This window comes from Diorhabda sublineata, chromosome 7 (genome assembly GCF_026230105.1).
Source record: "Diorhabda sublineata isolate icDioSubl1.1 chromosome 7, icDioSubl1.1, whole genome shotgun sequence".
NCBI classification, from domain to species: Eukaryota; Metazoa; Arthropoda; class Insecta; order Coleoptera; family Chrysomelidae; genus Diorhabda; species Diorhabda sublineata.
The window spans coordinates 3047793-3065174 of NC_079480.1; the positions used below are offsets into that span (position 1 = coordinate 3047793).

Sequence of the window (17382 nt, forward strand, 5' to 3'; positions counted from 1 at the left end):
CGTAAAATAATTGTTTACTTTTTCATTTAAAATTGCTCAATCTCATTTGTTAGCAATTTTTGTAACTATTAGAAATATGAAGCAAAAGAATTTTTTTGTTGTACATATTCCCCTCTTAGCACCAATCCGAGAGTCATAATTTCTTCAAAATTCCATGAATAATAAAAATTCACTACATTCCCGGAAACAAAAAAAATGTACATTCGTGCTATATTGTATTTACCTTGAACTTGTCCTACATTCCGTTATTTCACCCTTATACTCCAATTCCATCCCTTCCGTCGACCTAGATACTTCACCATGCCTCGTCGATCCTCCTACCGTTTCAAACTAGGCTAAACTCGACGTCGATAGGCGGGCGACGCTGTGACGTCACTCGGCGTCGCGTGCTGGATAATAACGACATGTAAAAAAAGGCGATCAACATACGCGAACGACTATGCAGTGCTTCGCGCGATTCGCTCATGGCAAGGTGTGATTTGAGACAAGAATCGATTTCGCGAGGCTTAACCACAGGTAATTTCGATGGGTTCGAATTTAGGTCAATCTCATGGTGGATTATTCAAATTCTTATCAATTTTTCTTAAACATTCACGCATCTACGATTGTTTCAATGTCAAAGTGGCTTTTTTTGTTTTAAATATGGCAAATTAGTAAGTTTTTTACTTTTAATATACACATTAACTAGCTGGGATTTTTTTCGATCATTCTTAATCCAGAAAGTAATCTTACAAATCTTTACTAACTATGACATAGTCTACGAGGATAAATTCCTAGCCTATAGAACTATAGAACCAAACAAAATTTCAATGTCAAAATATTTTATTACTCAACATGTTCTCCTCTTAATTGGATACATTTATTACAGCGAACCTGCAACGTCTCAAAACCTTAAAAAAAATGTTTTATCTTGCTTTGCAAACCAGACCTCCATAGTTTTTATTACCTCCTCGTAGGAAGAAAATTTACGACCTTTTAAACTTTTTTTCAGTTGAGGAAAGAGATGATAGTCGGACGGATCCAAATCTGGTGAATAAGGGGGATGTTCTAATAATTCAAACTCCAAATCACGAATTTTTTGCATGGGAACATGTGATTTGTGTGCAGGGGCGTTGTCCTGCAAAAACCAAAATATCTTTGGATAGCTTTCCGCGTTTTTTCTCTTTAATTTTTGTCGTCGAATAGTAATATCTAGTTATTGTTCTACCCTCATCCAAAAAATCAATCATGGTTAGTCCATGGCAGTCCCAAAAAAATGAAGGAAGAACTTTTCCAGCAGATTTTTGGACACGAAACTTCTTAGGTCGTGGAGAACCAGAGTGTCGTCATTCCATAGATTGATGCTTTGTTTCTGGATCGTAGAAATGTACCCAAGTCTCATCGATAGTAACAATTCGGTTTAAGAAGTCTACATCGTTTTCAAATCGAGCACAGATCGATGCTTCTAACTTTGCACGCTTATTGAGGATCCATTTTGCAACAATTTTCTCATGTCCAATATAACCGTTTTAGCCCAATTCGACGTTTCGAGGACTGACACATAAACTGGCCTTCCCAATTTGTCATCATCTTCAATGGAAAATTTACATCTTTTGGAGCTTGCAGTCCAATTTTTCACGGTCGCATATGAAGGATATTGATCACCAAGGATATTAATCATATCTTACCATTTCGGTGGACATCTTTTTCTTCCAATTTATTGCGTGACTCTGGTTTACTTTTTTGACGTCAAACTTCACACTGACACTTCCAATAAGTTTGCAATTTGTTTTCCTCGTGTTTTCTTCTTCTTCTTGTGGTGCCCATCCCTTGCGAATGTTGGAAATCATCTTTTTATTCTATCAACAGCAATGTGAAAGAGTTAAGGGGAGATTTTACTGAACCAAGTTCTGAGGTTCTAAGTCAGGATGTTCGTCTTCTTTCTGGACCTCTTTTTCCAAATATTTTGCCATGCAAAAATGGCTTTGAGCAATATATATCTGGATTACAATCTTTAGTCTATCTCTTCAGATAAGAGGTGGAGTTAGCGTGAAAAAGTCTGATTCTGCTTAGCTGATTTTTATATACTTGGTGTCGTTTGGAGATGGTAGGAGTTTTTTATCAAAGGACTAGTAGGTTGATGAAGAACCAGCCATTTGAAGAATTTATATATTGCAATTGCTGGACAACTAAAATTTTGAATATAATTTCCACGTATTTCTCGGTGCCTTTTTTGTTATGATTTTCTTTTCCTGAAAGTTGTAATATGATACATTATTAAGATACGACCGACGGCAGTTCTTAGTTACCCACGAGGATGGTCCCAGAAGTTTAGCACATACTCTTTCCCCGGCGATGTTCAGAATTGTCTAGCTCCTCAAAATAGCCATTAACTATATCACCTCTTCATTCTACCAACAAGCCATTTTTTTCAAGTCTAACAACAGAAAATAATCCGAGGGGGCTAAATCTGGTGAATAGGGTGCATGAGGTAGCCACTCAAACTTTGGCCATTGCAATAACGGATGTGTGAGCTGGTGCATTGTCTTAACAACATTTTCTTCTCAGCCAAATGGGGCCGTTTTTGCTTGATTTCTTTGCTTAAACGTTGCAATAAGTTCATATAATACTCGTTTTTAATAGTTTTGCCTTTTTTCAAGAATTTTTTTGATAAAACACTTGCTCCTTAGCCAAAGGAGCAAGTAGTTAATAGTTTTGTCTTTTTTCAAGAATTTTCTTGATAAAACACTTGCTCCTTAGCCAAAGGAGCAAGTAGTTAATAGTTTTGCCTTTTTTCAAGAATTTTCTTGATAAAACACTTGCTCCTTAGCCAAATGGGGACGTTTTTGTTTAATTTCTCCACTAAAACGTCCATATAATACTCGTTTTTAATAGTTTTGCCTTTTTTCAAGAATTTTCTTGATAAAACACTTGCTCCTTAGCCAAATGGGGACGTTTTTGTTTAATTTCTCCGCTAAAACGTACATATAATACTCGTTTTTAATAGTTTTGCCTTATTTCAAGAATTTTCTTGATAAAACACTTGCTCCTTAGCCAAATGGGGACGTTTTTGTTTAATTTCTCCGCTAAAACGTCCATATAATACTCGTTTTTAATAGTTTTGCCTTTTTTCAAGAATTTTCTTGATAAAACACTTGCTCCTTAGCCAAATGGGGACGTTTTTGTTTAATTTCTCCGCTAAAACGTCCATATAATACTCGTTTTTAATAGTTTTGCCTTTTTTCAAGAATTTTCTTGATAAAACACTTGCTCCTTAGCCAAATGGGGACGTTTTTGTTTAATTTCTCCGCTAAAACGTCCATATAATACTCGTTTTTAATAGTTTTGCCTTTTTTCAAGAATTTTCTTGATAAAACACTTGCTCTTTAGCCAAATGGGGCCGTTTTTGCTTAATTTCTCCGCTAAAACGTCCATATAATACTCGTTTTTAATAGTTTTGCCTTTTTTCAAGAATTTTCTTGATAAAACACTTGCTCCTTAGCCAAAGGAGCAAGTAGTTAATAGTTTTGCCTTTTTTCAAGAATTTTCTTGATAAAACACTTGCTCCTTAGCAAAAGGAGCAAGTAGTTAATAGTTTTGTCTTTTTTCAAGAATTTTCTTGATAAAACACTTGCTCCTTAGCCAAATGGGGACGTTTTTGTTTAATTTCTCCGCTAAAACGTCCATATAATACTCGTTTTTAATAGTTTTGCCTTTTTTCAAGAATTTTCTTGATAAAACACTTGCTCCTTAGCCAAATGGGGCCGTTTTTGCTTAATTTCTCCGCTAAAACGTCCATATAATACTCGTTTTTAATAGTTTTGCCTTTTTTCAAGAATTTTCTTGATAAAACACTTGCTCCTTAGCCAAATGGGGACGTTTTTGTTTAATTTCTCCGCTAAAACGTACATATAATACTCGTTTTTAATAGTTTTGCCTTATTTCAAGAATTTTCTTGATAAAACACTTGCTCCTTAGCCAAATGGGGACGTTTTTGTTTAATTTCTCCACTAAAACGTCCATATAATACTCGTTTTTAATAGTTTTGCCTTTTTTCAAGAATTTTCTTGATAAAACACTTGCTCCTTAGCCAAATGGGGACGTTTTTGTTTAATTTCTCCACTAAAACGTCCATATAATACTCGTTTTTAATAGTTTTGCCTTTTTTCAAGAATTTTCTTGATAAAACACTTGCTCCTTAGCCAAATGGGGACGTTTTTGTTTAATTTCTCCACTAAAACGTCCATATAATACTCGTTTTTAATAGTTTTGCCTTTTTTCAAGAATTTTCTTGATAAAACACTTGCTCCTTAGCCAAATGGGGACGTTTTTGTTTAATTTCTCCGCTAAAACGTACATATAATACTCGTTTTTAATAGTTTTGCCTTATTTCAAGAATTTTCTTGATAAAACACTTGCTCCTTAGCCAAATGGGGACGTTTTTGTTTAATTTCTCCGCTAAAACGTCCATATAATACTCGTTTTTAATAGTTTTGCCTTTTTTCAAGAATTTTCTTGATAAAACACTTGCTCCTTAGCCAAATGGGGACGTTTTTGTTTAATTTCTCCGCTAAAACGTCCATATAATACTCGTTTTTAATAGTTTTGCCTTTTTTCAAGAATTTTCTTGATAAAACACTTGCTCCTTAGCCAAATGGGGACGTTTTTGTTTAATTTCTCCGCTAAAACGTCCATATAATACTCGTTTTTAATAGTTTTGCCTTTTTTCAAGAATTTTCTTGATAAAACACTTGCTCTTTAGCCAAATGGGGCCGTTTTTGCTTAATTTCTCCGCTAAAACGTCCATATAATACTCGTTTTTAATAGTTTTGCCTTTTTTCAAGAATTTTCTTGATAAAACACTTGCTCCTTAGCCAAAGGAGCAAGTAGTTAATAGTTTTGCCTTTTTTCAAGAATTTTCTTGATAAAACACTTGCTCCTTAGCAAAAGGAGCAAGTAGTTAATAGTTTTGTCTTTTTTCAAGAATTTTCTTGATAAAACACTTGCTCCTTAGCCAAATGGGGACGTTTTTGTTTAATTTCTCCGCTAAAACGTCCATATAATACTCGTTTTTAATAGTTTTGCCTTTTTTCAAGAATTTTCTTGATAAAACACTTGCTCCTTAGCCAAATGGGGCCGTTTTTGCTTAATTTCTCCGCTAAAACGTCCATATAATACTCGTTTTTAATAGTTTTGCCTTTTTTCAAGAATTTTCTTGATAAAACACTTGCTCCTTAGCCAAAGGAGCAAGTAGTTAATAGTTTTGCCTTTTTTCAAGAATTTTCTTGATAAAACACTTGCTCCTTAGCCAAAGGAGCAAGTAGTTAATAGTTTTGTCTTTTTTCAAGAATTTTCTTGATAAAACACTTGCTCCTTAGCCAAAGGAGCAAGTAGTTAATAGTTTTGCCTTTTTTCAAGAATTTTCTTGATAAAACACTTGCTCCTTAGCCAAATGGGGACGTTTTTGTTTAATTTCTCCGCTAAAACGTCCATATAATACTCGTTTTTAATAGTTTTGCCTTTTTTCAAGAATTTTCTTGATAAAACACTTGCTCCTTAGCCAAATGGGGACGTTTTTGTTTAATTTCTCCGCTAAAACGTCCATATAATACTCGTTTTTAATAGTTTTGCCTTATTTCAAGAATTTTCTTGATAAAACACTTGCTCCTTAGCCAAATGGGGACGTTTTTGTTTAATTTCTCCGCTAAAACGTCCATATAATACTCGTTTTTAATAGTTTTGCCTTTTTTCAAGAATTTTTTTGATAAAACACTTGCTCCTTAGCCAAATGGGGACGTTTTTGTTTAATTTCTCCACTAAAACGTCCATATAATACTCGTTTTTAATAGTTTTGCCTTTTTTCAAGAATTTTCTTGATAAAACACTTGCTCCTTAGCCAAATGGGGCCGTTTTTGTTTAATTTCTCCGCTAAAACGTCCATATAATACTCGTTTTTAATAGTTTTGCCTTTTTTCAAGAATTTTCTTGATAAAACACTTGCTCCTTAGCCAAATGGGGACGTTTTTGTTTAATTTCTCCGCTAAAACGTCCATATAATACTCGTTTTTAATAGTTTTGCCTTATTTCAAGAATTTTCTTGATAAAACACTTGCTCCTTAGCCAAATGGGGACGTTTTTGTTTAATTTCTCCGCTAAAACGTCCATATAATACTCGTTTTTAATAGTTTTGCCTTTTTTCAAGAATTTTCTTGATAAAACACTTGCTCCTTAGCCAAATGGGGACGTTTTTGTTTAATTTCTCCGCTAAAACGTCCATATAATACTCGTTTTTAATAGTTTTGCCTTTTTTCAAGAATTTTCTTGATAAAACACTTGCTCCTTAGCCAAATGGGGACGTTTTTGTTTAATTTCTCCGCTAAAACGTCCATATAATACTCGTTTTTAATAGTTTTGCCTTTTTTCAAGAATTTTCTTGATAAAACACTTGCTCCTTAGCCAAATGGGGACGTTTTTGTTCAATTTCTCCGCTAAAACGTCCATATAATACTCGTTTTTAATAGTTTTGCCTTTTTTCAAGAATTTTCTTGATAAAACACTTGCTCCTTAGCCAAATGGGGACGTTTTTGTTTAATTTCTCCGCTAAAACGTCCATATAATACTCGTTTTTAATAGTTTTGCCTTTTTTCAAGAATTTTCTTGATAAAACACTTGCTCCTTAGCCAAATGGGGACGTTTTTGTTTAATTTCTCCGCTAAAACGTCCATATAATACTCGTTTTTAATAGTTTTGCCTTTTTTCAAGAATTTTCTTGATAAAACACTTGCTCCTTAGCCAAATGGGGACGTTTTTGTTTAATTTCTCCGCTAAAACGTCCATATAATACTCGTTTTTAATAGTTTTGCCTTTTTTCAAGAATTTTCTTGATAAAACACTTGCTCCTTAGCCAAATGGGGACGTTTTTGTTTAATTTCTCCGCTAAAACGTCCATATAATACTCGTTTTTAATAGTTTTGCCTTTTTTCAAGAATTTTCTTGATAAAACACTTGCTCTTTAGCCAAATGGGGCCGTTTTTGCTTAATTTCTCCGCTAAAACGTCCATATAATACTCGTTTTTAATAGTTTTGCCTTTTTTCAAGAATTTTCTTGATAAAACACTTGCTCCTTAGCCAAAGGAGCAAGTAGTTAATAGTTTTGCCTTTTTTCAAGAATTTTCTTGATAAAACACTTGCTCCTTAGCAAAAGGAGCAAGTAGTTAATAGTTTTGTCTTTTTTCAAGAATTTTCTTGATAAAACACTTGCTCCTTAGCCAAATGGGGACGTTTTTGTTTAATTTCTCCGCTAAAACGTCCATATAATACTCGTTTTTAATAGTTTTGCCTTTTTTCAAGAATTTTCTTGATAAAACACTTGCTCCTTAGCCAAATGGGGACGTTTTTGTTTAATTTCTCCGCTAAAACGTCCATATAATACTCGTTTTTAATAGTTTTGCCTTTTTTCAAGAATTTTCTTGATAAAACACTTGCTCCTTAGCCAAATGGGGACGTTTTTGTTTAATTTCTCCGCTAAAACGTCCATATAATACTCGTTTTTAATAGTTTTGCCTTTTTTCAAGAATTTTCTTGATAAAACACTTGCTCCTTAGCCAAATGGGGACGTTTTTGTTCAATTTCTCCGCTAAAACGTCCATATAATACTCGTTTTTAATAGTTTTGCCTTTTTTCAAGAATTTTCTTGATAAAACACTTGCTCCTTAGCCAAATGGGGACGTTTTTGTTTAATTTCTCCGCTAAAACGTCCATATAATACTCGTTTTTAATAGTTTTGCCTTTTTTCAAGAATTTTCTTGATAAAACACTTGCTCCTTAGCCAAATGGGGACGTTTTTGTTTAATTTCTCCGCTAAAACGTCCATATAATACTCGTTTTTAATAGTTTTGCCTTTTTTCAAGAATTTTCTTGATAAAACACTTGCTCCTTAGCCAAATGGGGACGTTTTTGTTTAATTTCTCCGCTAAAACGTCCATATAATACTCGTTTTTAATAGTTTTGCCTTTTTTCAAGAATTTTCTTGATAAAACACTTGCTCCTTAGCCAAATGGGGCCGTTTTTGCTTAATTTCTCCGCTAAAACGTCCATATAATACTCGTTTTTAATAGTTTTGCCTTTTTTCAAGAATTTTCTTGATAAAACACTTGCTCCTTAGCCAAAGGAGCAAGTAGTTAATAGTTTTGCCTTTTTTCAAGAATTTTCTTGATAAAACACTTGCTCCTTAGCAAAAGGAGCAAGTAGTTAATAGTTTTGTCTTTTTTCAAGAATTTTCTTGATAAAACACTTGCTCCTTAGCCAAATGGGGACGTTTTTGTTTAATTTCTCCGCTAAAACGTCCATATAATACTCGTTTTTAATAGTTTTGCCTTTTTTCAAGAATTTTCTTGATAAAACACTTGCTCCTTAGCCAAATGGGGCCGTTTTTGCTTAATTTCTCCGCTAAAACGTCCATATAATACTCGTTTTTAATAGTTTTGCCTTTTTTCAAGAATTTTCTTGATAAAACACTTGCTCCTTAGCCAAAGGAGCAAGTAGTTAATAGTTTTGCCTTTTTTCCAGAATTTTCTTGATAAAACACTTGCTCCTTAGCCAAAGGAGCAAGTAGTTAATAGTTTTGTCTTTTTTCAAGAATTTTCTTGATAAAACACTTGCTCCTTAGCCAAAGGAGCAAGTAGTTAATAGTTTTGCCTTTTTTCAAGAATTTTCTTGATAAAACACTTGCTCCTTAGCCACATGGGGCCGTTTTTGTTTAATTTCTCCGCTAAAACATCCATATAATACTCGTTTTTAATAGTTTTGCCTTTTTCAAGAATTTTCTTGATAAAACACTTGCTCCTTAGCCAAAGGAGCAAGTAGTTAATAGTTTTGCCTTTTTTCAAGAATTTTCTTGATAAAACACTTGCTCCTTAGCCACATGGGGCCGTTTTTGTTTAATTTCTCCGCTAAAACATCCATATAATACTCGTTTTTAATAGTTTTGTCTTTTTTCAAGAATTTTCTTGATAAAACACTTGCTCCTTAGCCAAAGGAGCAAGTAGTTAATAGTTTTGCCTTTTTTCAAGAATTTTCTTGATAAAACACTTGCTCCTTAGCCACATGGGGCCGTTTTTGTTTAATTTCTCCGCTAAAACATCCATATAATACTCGTTTTTAATAGTTTTGCCTTTTTCAAGAATTTTCTTGATAAAACACTGCTTAACCAAATGGGGCCGTTTTAGCTTGATTTCTTTGCTAAAACTTTGTCATATCTTTGCGTCATACTCACCGTTGACAGTTTTTACTTTTTCAAGATATTCAATGAAAATTATCCCACGCGAATCCCGAAAAACCGACGCCATGACCTTGCTTGAAGATGGAACGATCTTTGCATTCTTTGGAGCCGGTTCTACCTTATTTTTAATGTTCTTTTGTTTCGGGTGTGAAGTGATGGACTCACGTTTCATCCACGGTCATGAAACGGCGCAAATTTCGATAAAAAATTGTCAAATTTTGAGCAAACCACTGCACCCATCCTACCCACAGCTTCCTCATTTTGAAATTTTCTGTTAATCTGCGATGTACCGCACTTTTTGAAATGCCTAGTTCGCCCACTTTCAGTTGACGATCATTCAGTACCGCTTTGTGGATTTGGATCTAGAATCGTCACTCATTAAGTCGAGTCAATCTGAGTACTTCTTCATTTTTTACCGAAGCGCTCCAGCAGATCTTGAGGATTCGTTTATAAACCAACACCTTGGCATTCTTAATTTTATTTCAGAAGAGATTGTGACTCTTAAAGTTACTCATTATTTTTTTTAAGACTTGAATATACTTTAAACCTATTAACCGCTGACAGGACTCGAACCTACAGCGGGAATCCTTCATTCATCGATAGGTTCATACGGTTGAATACAGATTAAAAGGTAAATCCTAGATTTCGACTCAATGATCCAAGCGGTATTTGGAGGATTCTTCAATCCTTTGTGCTAGGTTAGAAGCAATTCTATTGATAAATGATGGATTTGATTATCATTTTCGGCAACATTCCGGGATAGATATTATTAGGACAACCGTTATATTATCAATATTATTATAAATTGATTCACGTCCAGTGAGAACGATCTACTTTTGAAATCGAAATTACCGTGGACAGCGTTTTGCATTTACTAAATGAACCATTCACTATTATAACAATTAGTTGTTGTTTTCTTGAAAAAAAAACTACAATATAGCAAACAAATGTTAGCACAATGGTGATGTGTATATTTAGAGTAGAGACTTGGAGTTGGGCCATAGAATTTTCGACATTTTAAAACCAATGTAAAAGATTTTAGTGAATATCAACACGTACATATCGATGACTTCAATTTCTTTAAAGGAATGGATTCTCAAAGGAAAATCAGTAAGTAGTTTTCTTATTTTAAAATGTTCCTTTACAGGTGTTGAGCGGTATGAGATTTCGTCTAGTGCGTATATATCGTAGTGGGATTGTAGCAAAATTAAACACCAAAGTGTACTAACTCTAATAAATTCCAAGCTTTCGAATACTTATGTATACTTCAAACATATACTGTATAGATTGTGTACTTTCTAATATATTTTCAAGAAACTACCACCTCCTCTAGGTCAGGCCAGATACTTCTGGAACCATCCTCGTACAATAACAGTGGTAAATAAAATATCTTTTTGATTTTAGGACTCTTCTAATTCAAAATTAGTTGTTTTAAAGATAGAAACGTCAATTCAACCTAAAATCGAGAAGATTTAGGAACATAAACATATCAAAAGGTGTAAGAAATTACAGAAATTTATGTTTTATTGATTGGTTTTTGCAAAAACGGCTTTGAAATATCTCATTTAAAACGAATTGCGAAACTAATACAAGTTTTGACACTTTGATAGTTTTCTTTATTGGTAATAATTTAAATTAATTACGGCACGTTTGAATAGCAATAAAAAACTTTTACGTGGCGATGTAACAATAAAGAGAATCATATTTTAAAACGTATTAGGTCGTCGATTTGTTCCGCATGGTGGATTACTTAACAATATCAATCAATTTTGGAATTTTTCCAAATAATAATTAATCATTCGACTGGAAAAATGTATAATTCATTTGTATATACCGAACCTACGGTTCCTACACGTTTGATGTTCCGACATTTACTGACATCCTTTTATTTTATGATGTAAAACGGATTTCAATAGCAATAAAATATCTAATATTGTAGTATAGAGTTCTGTAAGTATTTGCCGATTGCTCAGTTTACCAAAAGCCTCCTTATCATCCCCTTTACACCCTAATTTTAGTTTGGGCATATAAACTACTATATTGTATATGCATCATCGATGCTGCCGTTTTATTTACGGTTTTCCTGTAACCTCTGAACCACCATGTTCCTATATCAGGGCCAAATCTAAAATATCCCTCACTCCACATTAATATGTCCTCATTCCATTCACATATATCCCAACTAACCTCTATATTATATATAAACCACGCGGGATATCATAAAAAACTTGAAACTTGTCATTTTATTACATCGTTCAATAAGTCGTGTGACTGACATACAGATGACACCGCCATTGTCAAATCCATATGACGTTTATGAAGTACTAACCTTCAAAAAACTATGTTTGACATTTCATGACATTTGGATTAGACAGAAAAAAGTGACAGCCATTTAAATGTTATTTGTTTCACAACTCAAGTAAAAGACATTTATAGCTACACCTCGTACAATGATACTCGGTAGACATTCATATTTTATGTGCTCCGATTTGTGCTTATTCTTGAAATTTTCTTTATTTCCAATTCGAAAATAATATTTATAATAGCCACTTGAAACATCGTAAAAATGAAAGAATGAAATTTTATAACAAAATTAATCAAAATGTTTTAACGGCGGCGCAAACGTTTAATAAACCCGAACCAAGTGTTGCTGACTTTTTAATTTGAATACGAAATGGATTTCGTTTGGCGATCACCCAGCCAACATTTTAAGCTCTGATAACCGTGACGTTGACAGAAGGTTTTCGAAACGAAAACAATAAACTTAAATATGTGAATATGTCGGTGGAGAGACATAACTAACCAAATTATTTCCTTGTAACAAAATTTTTAACTGAATCTAAGTGTGTTCAAGTGAATGGATGTTCTTAAATCGAATCACAACGAGAAAAAATTACTAACTACAACGAAGTTCTGTTTAAATAATCATAGAATAAGCACGCAGAAATAAATACAGATGCAAACATCAAAAAAGTTCATCTTTGGGCTACATTAACAACGGGCTGGTGGTTTTGCTGATTCTAATGAGGCAATTGAATCAGTCTCGTATTTCGGAGGTATAAATTTTCAATAAAAATGTCTCTTTAATCAACTCTTCATTTGTATTAAACCAAAATCAAGCAATTTTTAGATAAAAAAGTAAAAGAATGAGGGAAATGATAAACTATGATTAATCAAAATACGTGTAATTTTAGCCAATTAAAAAACACGTTTCGTTAGCGATTTATGAAGCGAAAAATAACTAATTAAACTTGGTTTCAATAATCAGATTAGCTTACTCGATGAATATCAAACTATTAAGAACCCAGTTTCAGTGTACAAGCAGCTTTAAATACTAAATTTCATCGTATACAATAATAATTATAAAATCAGTAGATAAGGATATTTACGATCGTTTACGGTCATATTAATAAAAGATAAGATGAGTTTAAGGGGTTCAAGTACCTAGTCCTTAAATAAGGGACACTTTGAATCACTTAACAACATGATTATCAGGTTATAACGGTTTCCATCTTTTCTAACGGACATCTTATATATAAAAATCGATTTACTTACAATGTATGATAATCGAAAAATCATAAATTTTATATTGGGATCATTTTTTTTTTCAAAAAAATGATCGAGTTTAACATTAAGGGTAGCAAACGTGAAATTACCTATTTGTACAGCTAATTTTGATCGCACTATAAATATACTGAATCAATTCGTACTTGAAGGACCATAAGAAGCGTTTATAAGACCCATTTGGGTTTTTAAATTACAATTACACAATTACTCCAGCTTAAACAACCATCGCTCCACTGCAACAACTTTTTGTTATTTTTCCAAGGCTTTCGATTGTGGTTCTCGCATGGTTTAACTCATACATTACCAACAGAAGTCAGCTTGTAAGTGTTGATACAACGATGTCTTCTTGCAAGCCAATAGAATGTGGAGTGTCCCAAGGCTCAATACCAGGCCTTGAACGCTTGTATTTTGCACAATATCATCTGAATTGAACGTTGGAACAATTGGGATCTGTTCTGTTCTCAAATGGGACCAGATTGTGCCTCCACGGTAGTGACAGAAGATGGAAAGTGTGCCGAAAACCAAAAGAACGATTTGCAAATTGCTGTTTTGAAACGCGCAGTGTTTATTGAGGCGGTTACTACAAGATCTGGACTGAAATTTCGATTAAAGCCGTTTGATATGAGTATACGTAGATATGAGTTTCTGATCTGCTGATATTACGTTTCTTGGCAAGGATTTGATAGTTATCTTATGTTTTCCCTTATTCCATCTGGCCGGAGCTTGGCCTACCATCGCCCAGGTGCTCTTTTTCTGCCCATCATACTCCAAAAGCAAAGCCAGCAGCCTATGAACTGACCACAAAATATAAAATGAATTTTGAGGTTAGGAAATTGTTCACTTTTTCTTAAGGAAATTTCTTGCCCGTTGCTGCCTTTAGATCTATATCGAATCGTATAAGAGATGTTATTAGGGCAAGGGGACGTCATACCCATTATTATGAAACTAATTGTTAGGTTTTAAATTGTCCATAACACTATTTATGTTAATAACAAAAAATCTAAATTTGCTAATTTCACCATGTCAAACATAGTAAGTCGAAATTAATTTTCATAAATTTATACTCACTTTAAATCATATTAAATTGTGTTTCAAACACCATTTTTCGTTTGTTCTGATGAATAATTTAAAAAATATACAGTTAAAGTCAAAATTTTACAATCGACTTCTATGCAGGCAAATATATTTCAATTTTTGACGCTAGGAGTCATGTTTGTGGTTAGATACTATTCATTATTTTAGATATTACTCTTTGGTTTCAATTTTTACTCTGTTCTTCTTTAAAAATGCATCGGAAGCGGAAATCTGGTTCGTCCAAAGATTCGTCGCGAGCCCGTACAGCTCGAAATCAAGAATCCACGGTTCACGCAGAGCTGAGAAGACAACACCAAGCAGAGCCACAAAGTGAATAGAGAGCAGCTGAAACTCCTCTTCGGGCAGTTAGAAAAGCGCTTTTGAAACTTGTATGCCAAGCAATGAGAAATAGTTATCATATTGATTCATTTCTATTGTAATAATCTCTGATATTTATTGGCTTCAATTCGAGCGAAGCTGCGAGTTGAATAACTCAATTCACAACTTTGTAAAAAACTATATATTAAGCAAAAAAAATAAATAAATCAATAATCTGACTAGCGTTCACGACGAACGTCAAACTATTAAGAACCCAGTATCAGTGTACAAACTGCCTTAAATACTAAATCTTATCGTATACAATAATAACTGTAAAATCAATAGATAAGGATATGGACGATACGTTAATGGGGTTTGAGGGACACTTTGAAACACTTAACTATATGATTAACAGATCCTTAAGGTTTCTATAAGGAGTGGTGAGATATTTCGCGTGTAAAAGCTAGTTTCTCAATAAAAGTACGTTTCAGATCAATAAATTTCATTCTCTAATTTACGAATTACTCGGTTTACTGTATTTATGTTTTCACAAAAGACGTTTCACCTAAATTAAACCACCGTTTATGTACGGTAATTTTATGAAAAATTTCGAGTCATTGTTGAATAAATAAAACGTTAACCGACAGTTTTATAAAAATAAATATCACCTTGTAGTAATGGCTACATAAAATTTTATACGTTGCTTCTGTTTATTGTTTTAAACAAACATTGTTTCTGGTTATATTCAAAATGTTTGGTAAAATAGTCTATAATCTCCTCATTTGTATATTTTCGGAACGATTGTTTTTCCTATATTTGATATAAATAATATCATTATAGGTATAAACTTTTTTTCAATAATTATATATTATATAACGTATTATGTTAGGTTATGTTGAATAGTTCGTAGAATGACACACAGATGGCGTTAATAGTATTAAATCTCCAACATCATTTCTTAGTTAAGTGATTCAAAGTGTCCCTTATTCCAAACTATGAACTCTAACCTTATTATCTTTGTCATAAACGATGAACTGTTTATATTTCGTATTTATGCCAGTTTTGTAGATTGTCAACTTGAACCCCGTCTTCAATTATTTATTTTTATCTTATAAATAAATAACTATAAATATCCTTACTTTATAATTATTTATAGTTATTGCATACAATAAGATTGAGTATTTAAGGCAGCTTGTACATTGATACTGAGTTCTTAATAGTTTCTAAATAGTTTTATTTAACTCACATGTATAATTTAAGCATTACTTCTTGGAAAAAAATCCTGTTGACGCCAAGGATTAGTTAATAAACATTATTTCAACTTTGCCCCAAGAAAATCAACCGTTGGAGTTGAAACAAGTCGAAATAATCATAGAATAAGCACGCAGAAAGAAATACAGATGAAAACATCAAAAAAGCTCAACTTTGGGCCACATTAACAACGAGCTTTAGACCCACTAGTGGTTTTGCTAATTCTAATGTGGCAATTGAATCAGTCTCTTCACTCTTCATTTGTATTAAACCAAAATCAAGCAGTTTTTTCAAGTTTGAGATCAAAAAGTAAAAGAATGAGGCAAATCAGGTAAACTATGATTAATCAAAATACGTGTAGATTTAGCCAATTAAAAAACACGTTTCGTTAGCGATTTATGAAGCGAAAAATAACTAATTAAACTTGGGTTCAATAATCAGATTAGCTTACTCGATGAATATCAAACTATTAAGAACCCAGTTTCAGTGTACAAGCAGCTTTAAATACTAAATTTCATCGTATACAATAATAATTATAAAATCAGTAGATAAGGATATTTACGATCGTTTACGGTCATATTAATAAAAGATAAGATGAGTTTAAGGGGTTCAAGTACCTGGTCCTTAAATAAGGGACACTTTGAATCACTTAACTACATGATTATCAGGTTATAACGGTTTCCATCTTTTCTAACGGACATCTTATATATAAAAATCGATTTACTTACAATGTATGATAATCGAAAAATCATAAATTTTATATTGGGATCATTTGTTTGAAAAAAAAATGATCGAGTTTAACATTAAGCAGGTGTACGCAATAAATTGACTAACTAGGTATATCGATTCGAAATGAAACAATAAACAGAAGATTAAAAGTTCGGTAAACAAGATATTATTAATTATAATATCATATCAAGAACAGTAAAAATACTCCATCCCGTAGAATAAATATTTGATCAGCAAAATTTGATTTATTAATGTGTGACAAAGAATCAGATATTAACGACTTGTGGGATCTAAGAATAACGGAGATTCTCAATTGAAATACGAAGATGATTCCAGAAGTACCTTGTTGAAGAAATAAAAATTTGGGGAAAAATGTTTTTATTTTATACCCTTTTTATAATGGTGGGGTGTGAGGAGTACACAAGAAAATTTGATCTGCCGAAGTGAGTCCTAGAGATGGGCAAACACGAACTTTTCAATAATTATTATCATTAAGACTCGGCAACATCTAAGATTTTCCAAAATGAGCAAATGTTCAGATATTCAAAATAGCCATTAACTGCACCTTTTCATTGTTTGAAAATCTTGCCATTTTTTCATGTTTGGGAACAGAAAATAATCCAAGGAGGCTTAATATGGCGAATAGGGTGTATGAGGTAGCAATTTAAACTTCAATTCATTCATTTTGGCAATCGCAATAACGGAGAATGGAGAGACCATGTTGACAGAATGCCAAGGAAGAGAAAACAGACACAACTCAACCTCCTGGACGACCACCTATAAGGTGGTATGAAAGCTGCTCCTCAACATCCCAACTACTCCTGGCGAACCATTGATGAAAGACGGGACCTAGTTCTAACGTAAGAAGAAGAAGAATAAGAAGCAATAACGGATAAGTGAGCTGGTGCATGGTTTTAATTTGAAACAACCCTTTCTTCTTAGCCAAATGCTGCTGTTTCTGCTTAATTTCTTGGTCCAAACGTTGCAATAAGTTTGCAAAATAATCGCCGTTGAAAGTTTTTCCTTTTCCAATGAAAATTTACTCACGCACATGCCCAAAAACCGACGCCATGACCGATTTTTGCCTTCTTTGGAGCCGGTTCTGCCTTTCGAGTCCATTGTTTTGATTGTTCTTTTGCTTCGGATGTGAAGTGATGGACCCATGGTTATAAAACGGCGCAAAA

The 17382-nt window shown here is 33.1% G+C and overlaps 1 protein-coding gene across 13 annotated transcripts in view; it reads left to right on the forward strand.

Annotated features, from left to right (window-relative positions):
* Positions 1 to 432: 432 nt before the first annotated feature.
* Positions 433 to 17382, forward strand: part of LOC130446353 (uncharacterized) — a 31610-nt gene continuing 14660 nt past the window's right edge. For 2 of the 13 annotated variants that reach the window (XM_056782568.1, XM_056782557.1), the window contains exons 1-2: positions 464 to 516; positions 10295 to 10369. In XM_056782568.1, the coding sequence (XP_056638546.1) occupies positions 465 to 516; positions 10295 to 10369 (127 nt within the window). In that variant the 5' untranslated portion in view covers position 464. Of the gene's footprint in view, positions 654 to 9202; positions 10370 to 17382 lie in introns of those variants that run through there. The other 11 variants (XM_056782562.1, XM_056782569.1, XM_056782561.1 and 8 more) reach the window with 11 other exon arrangements.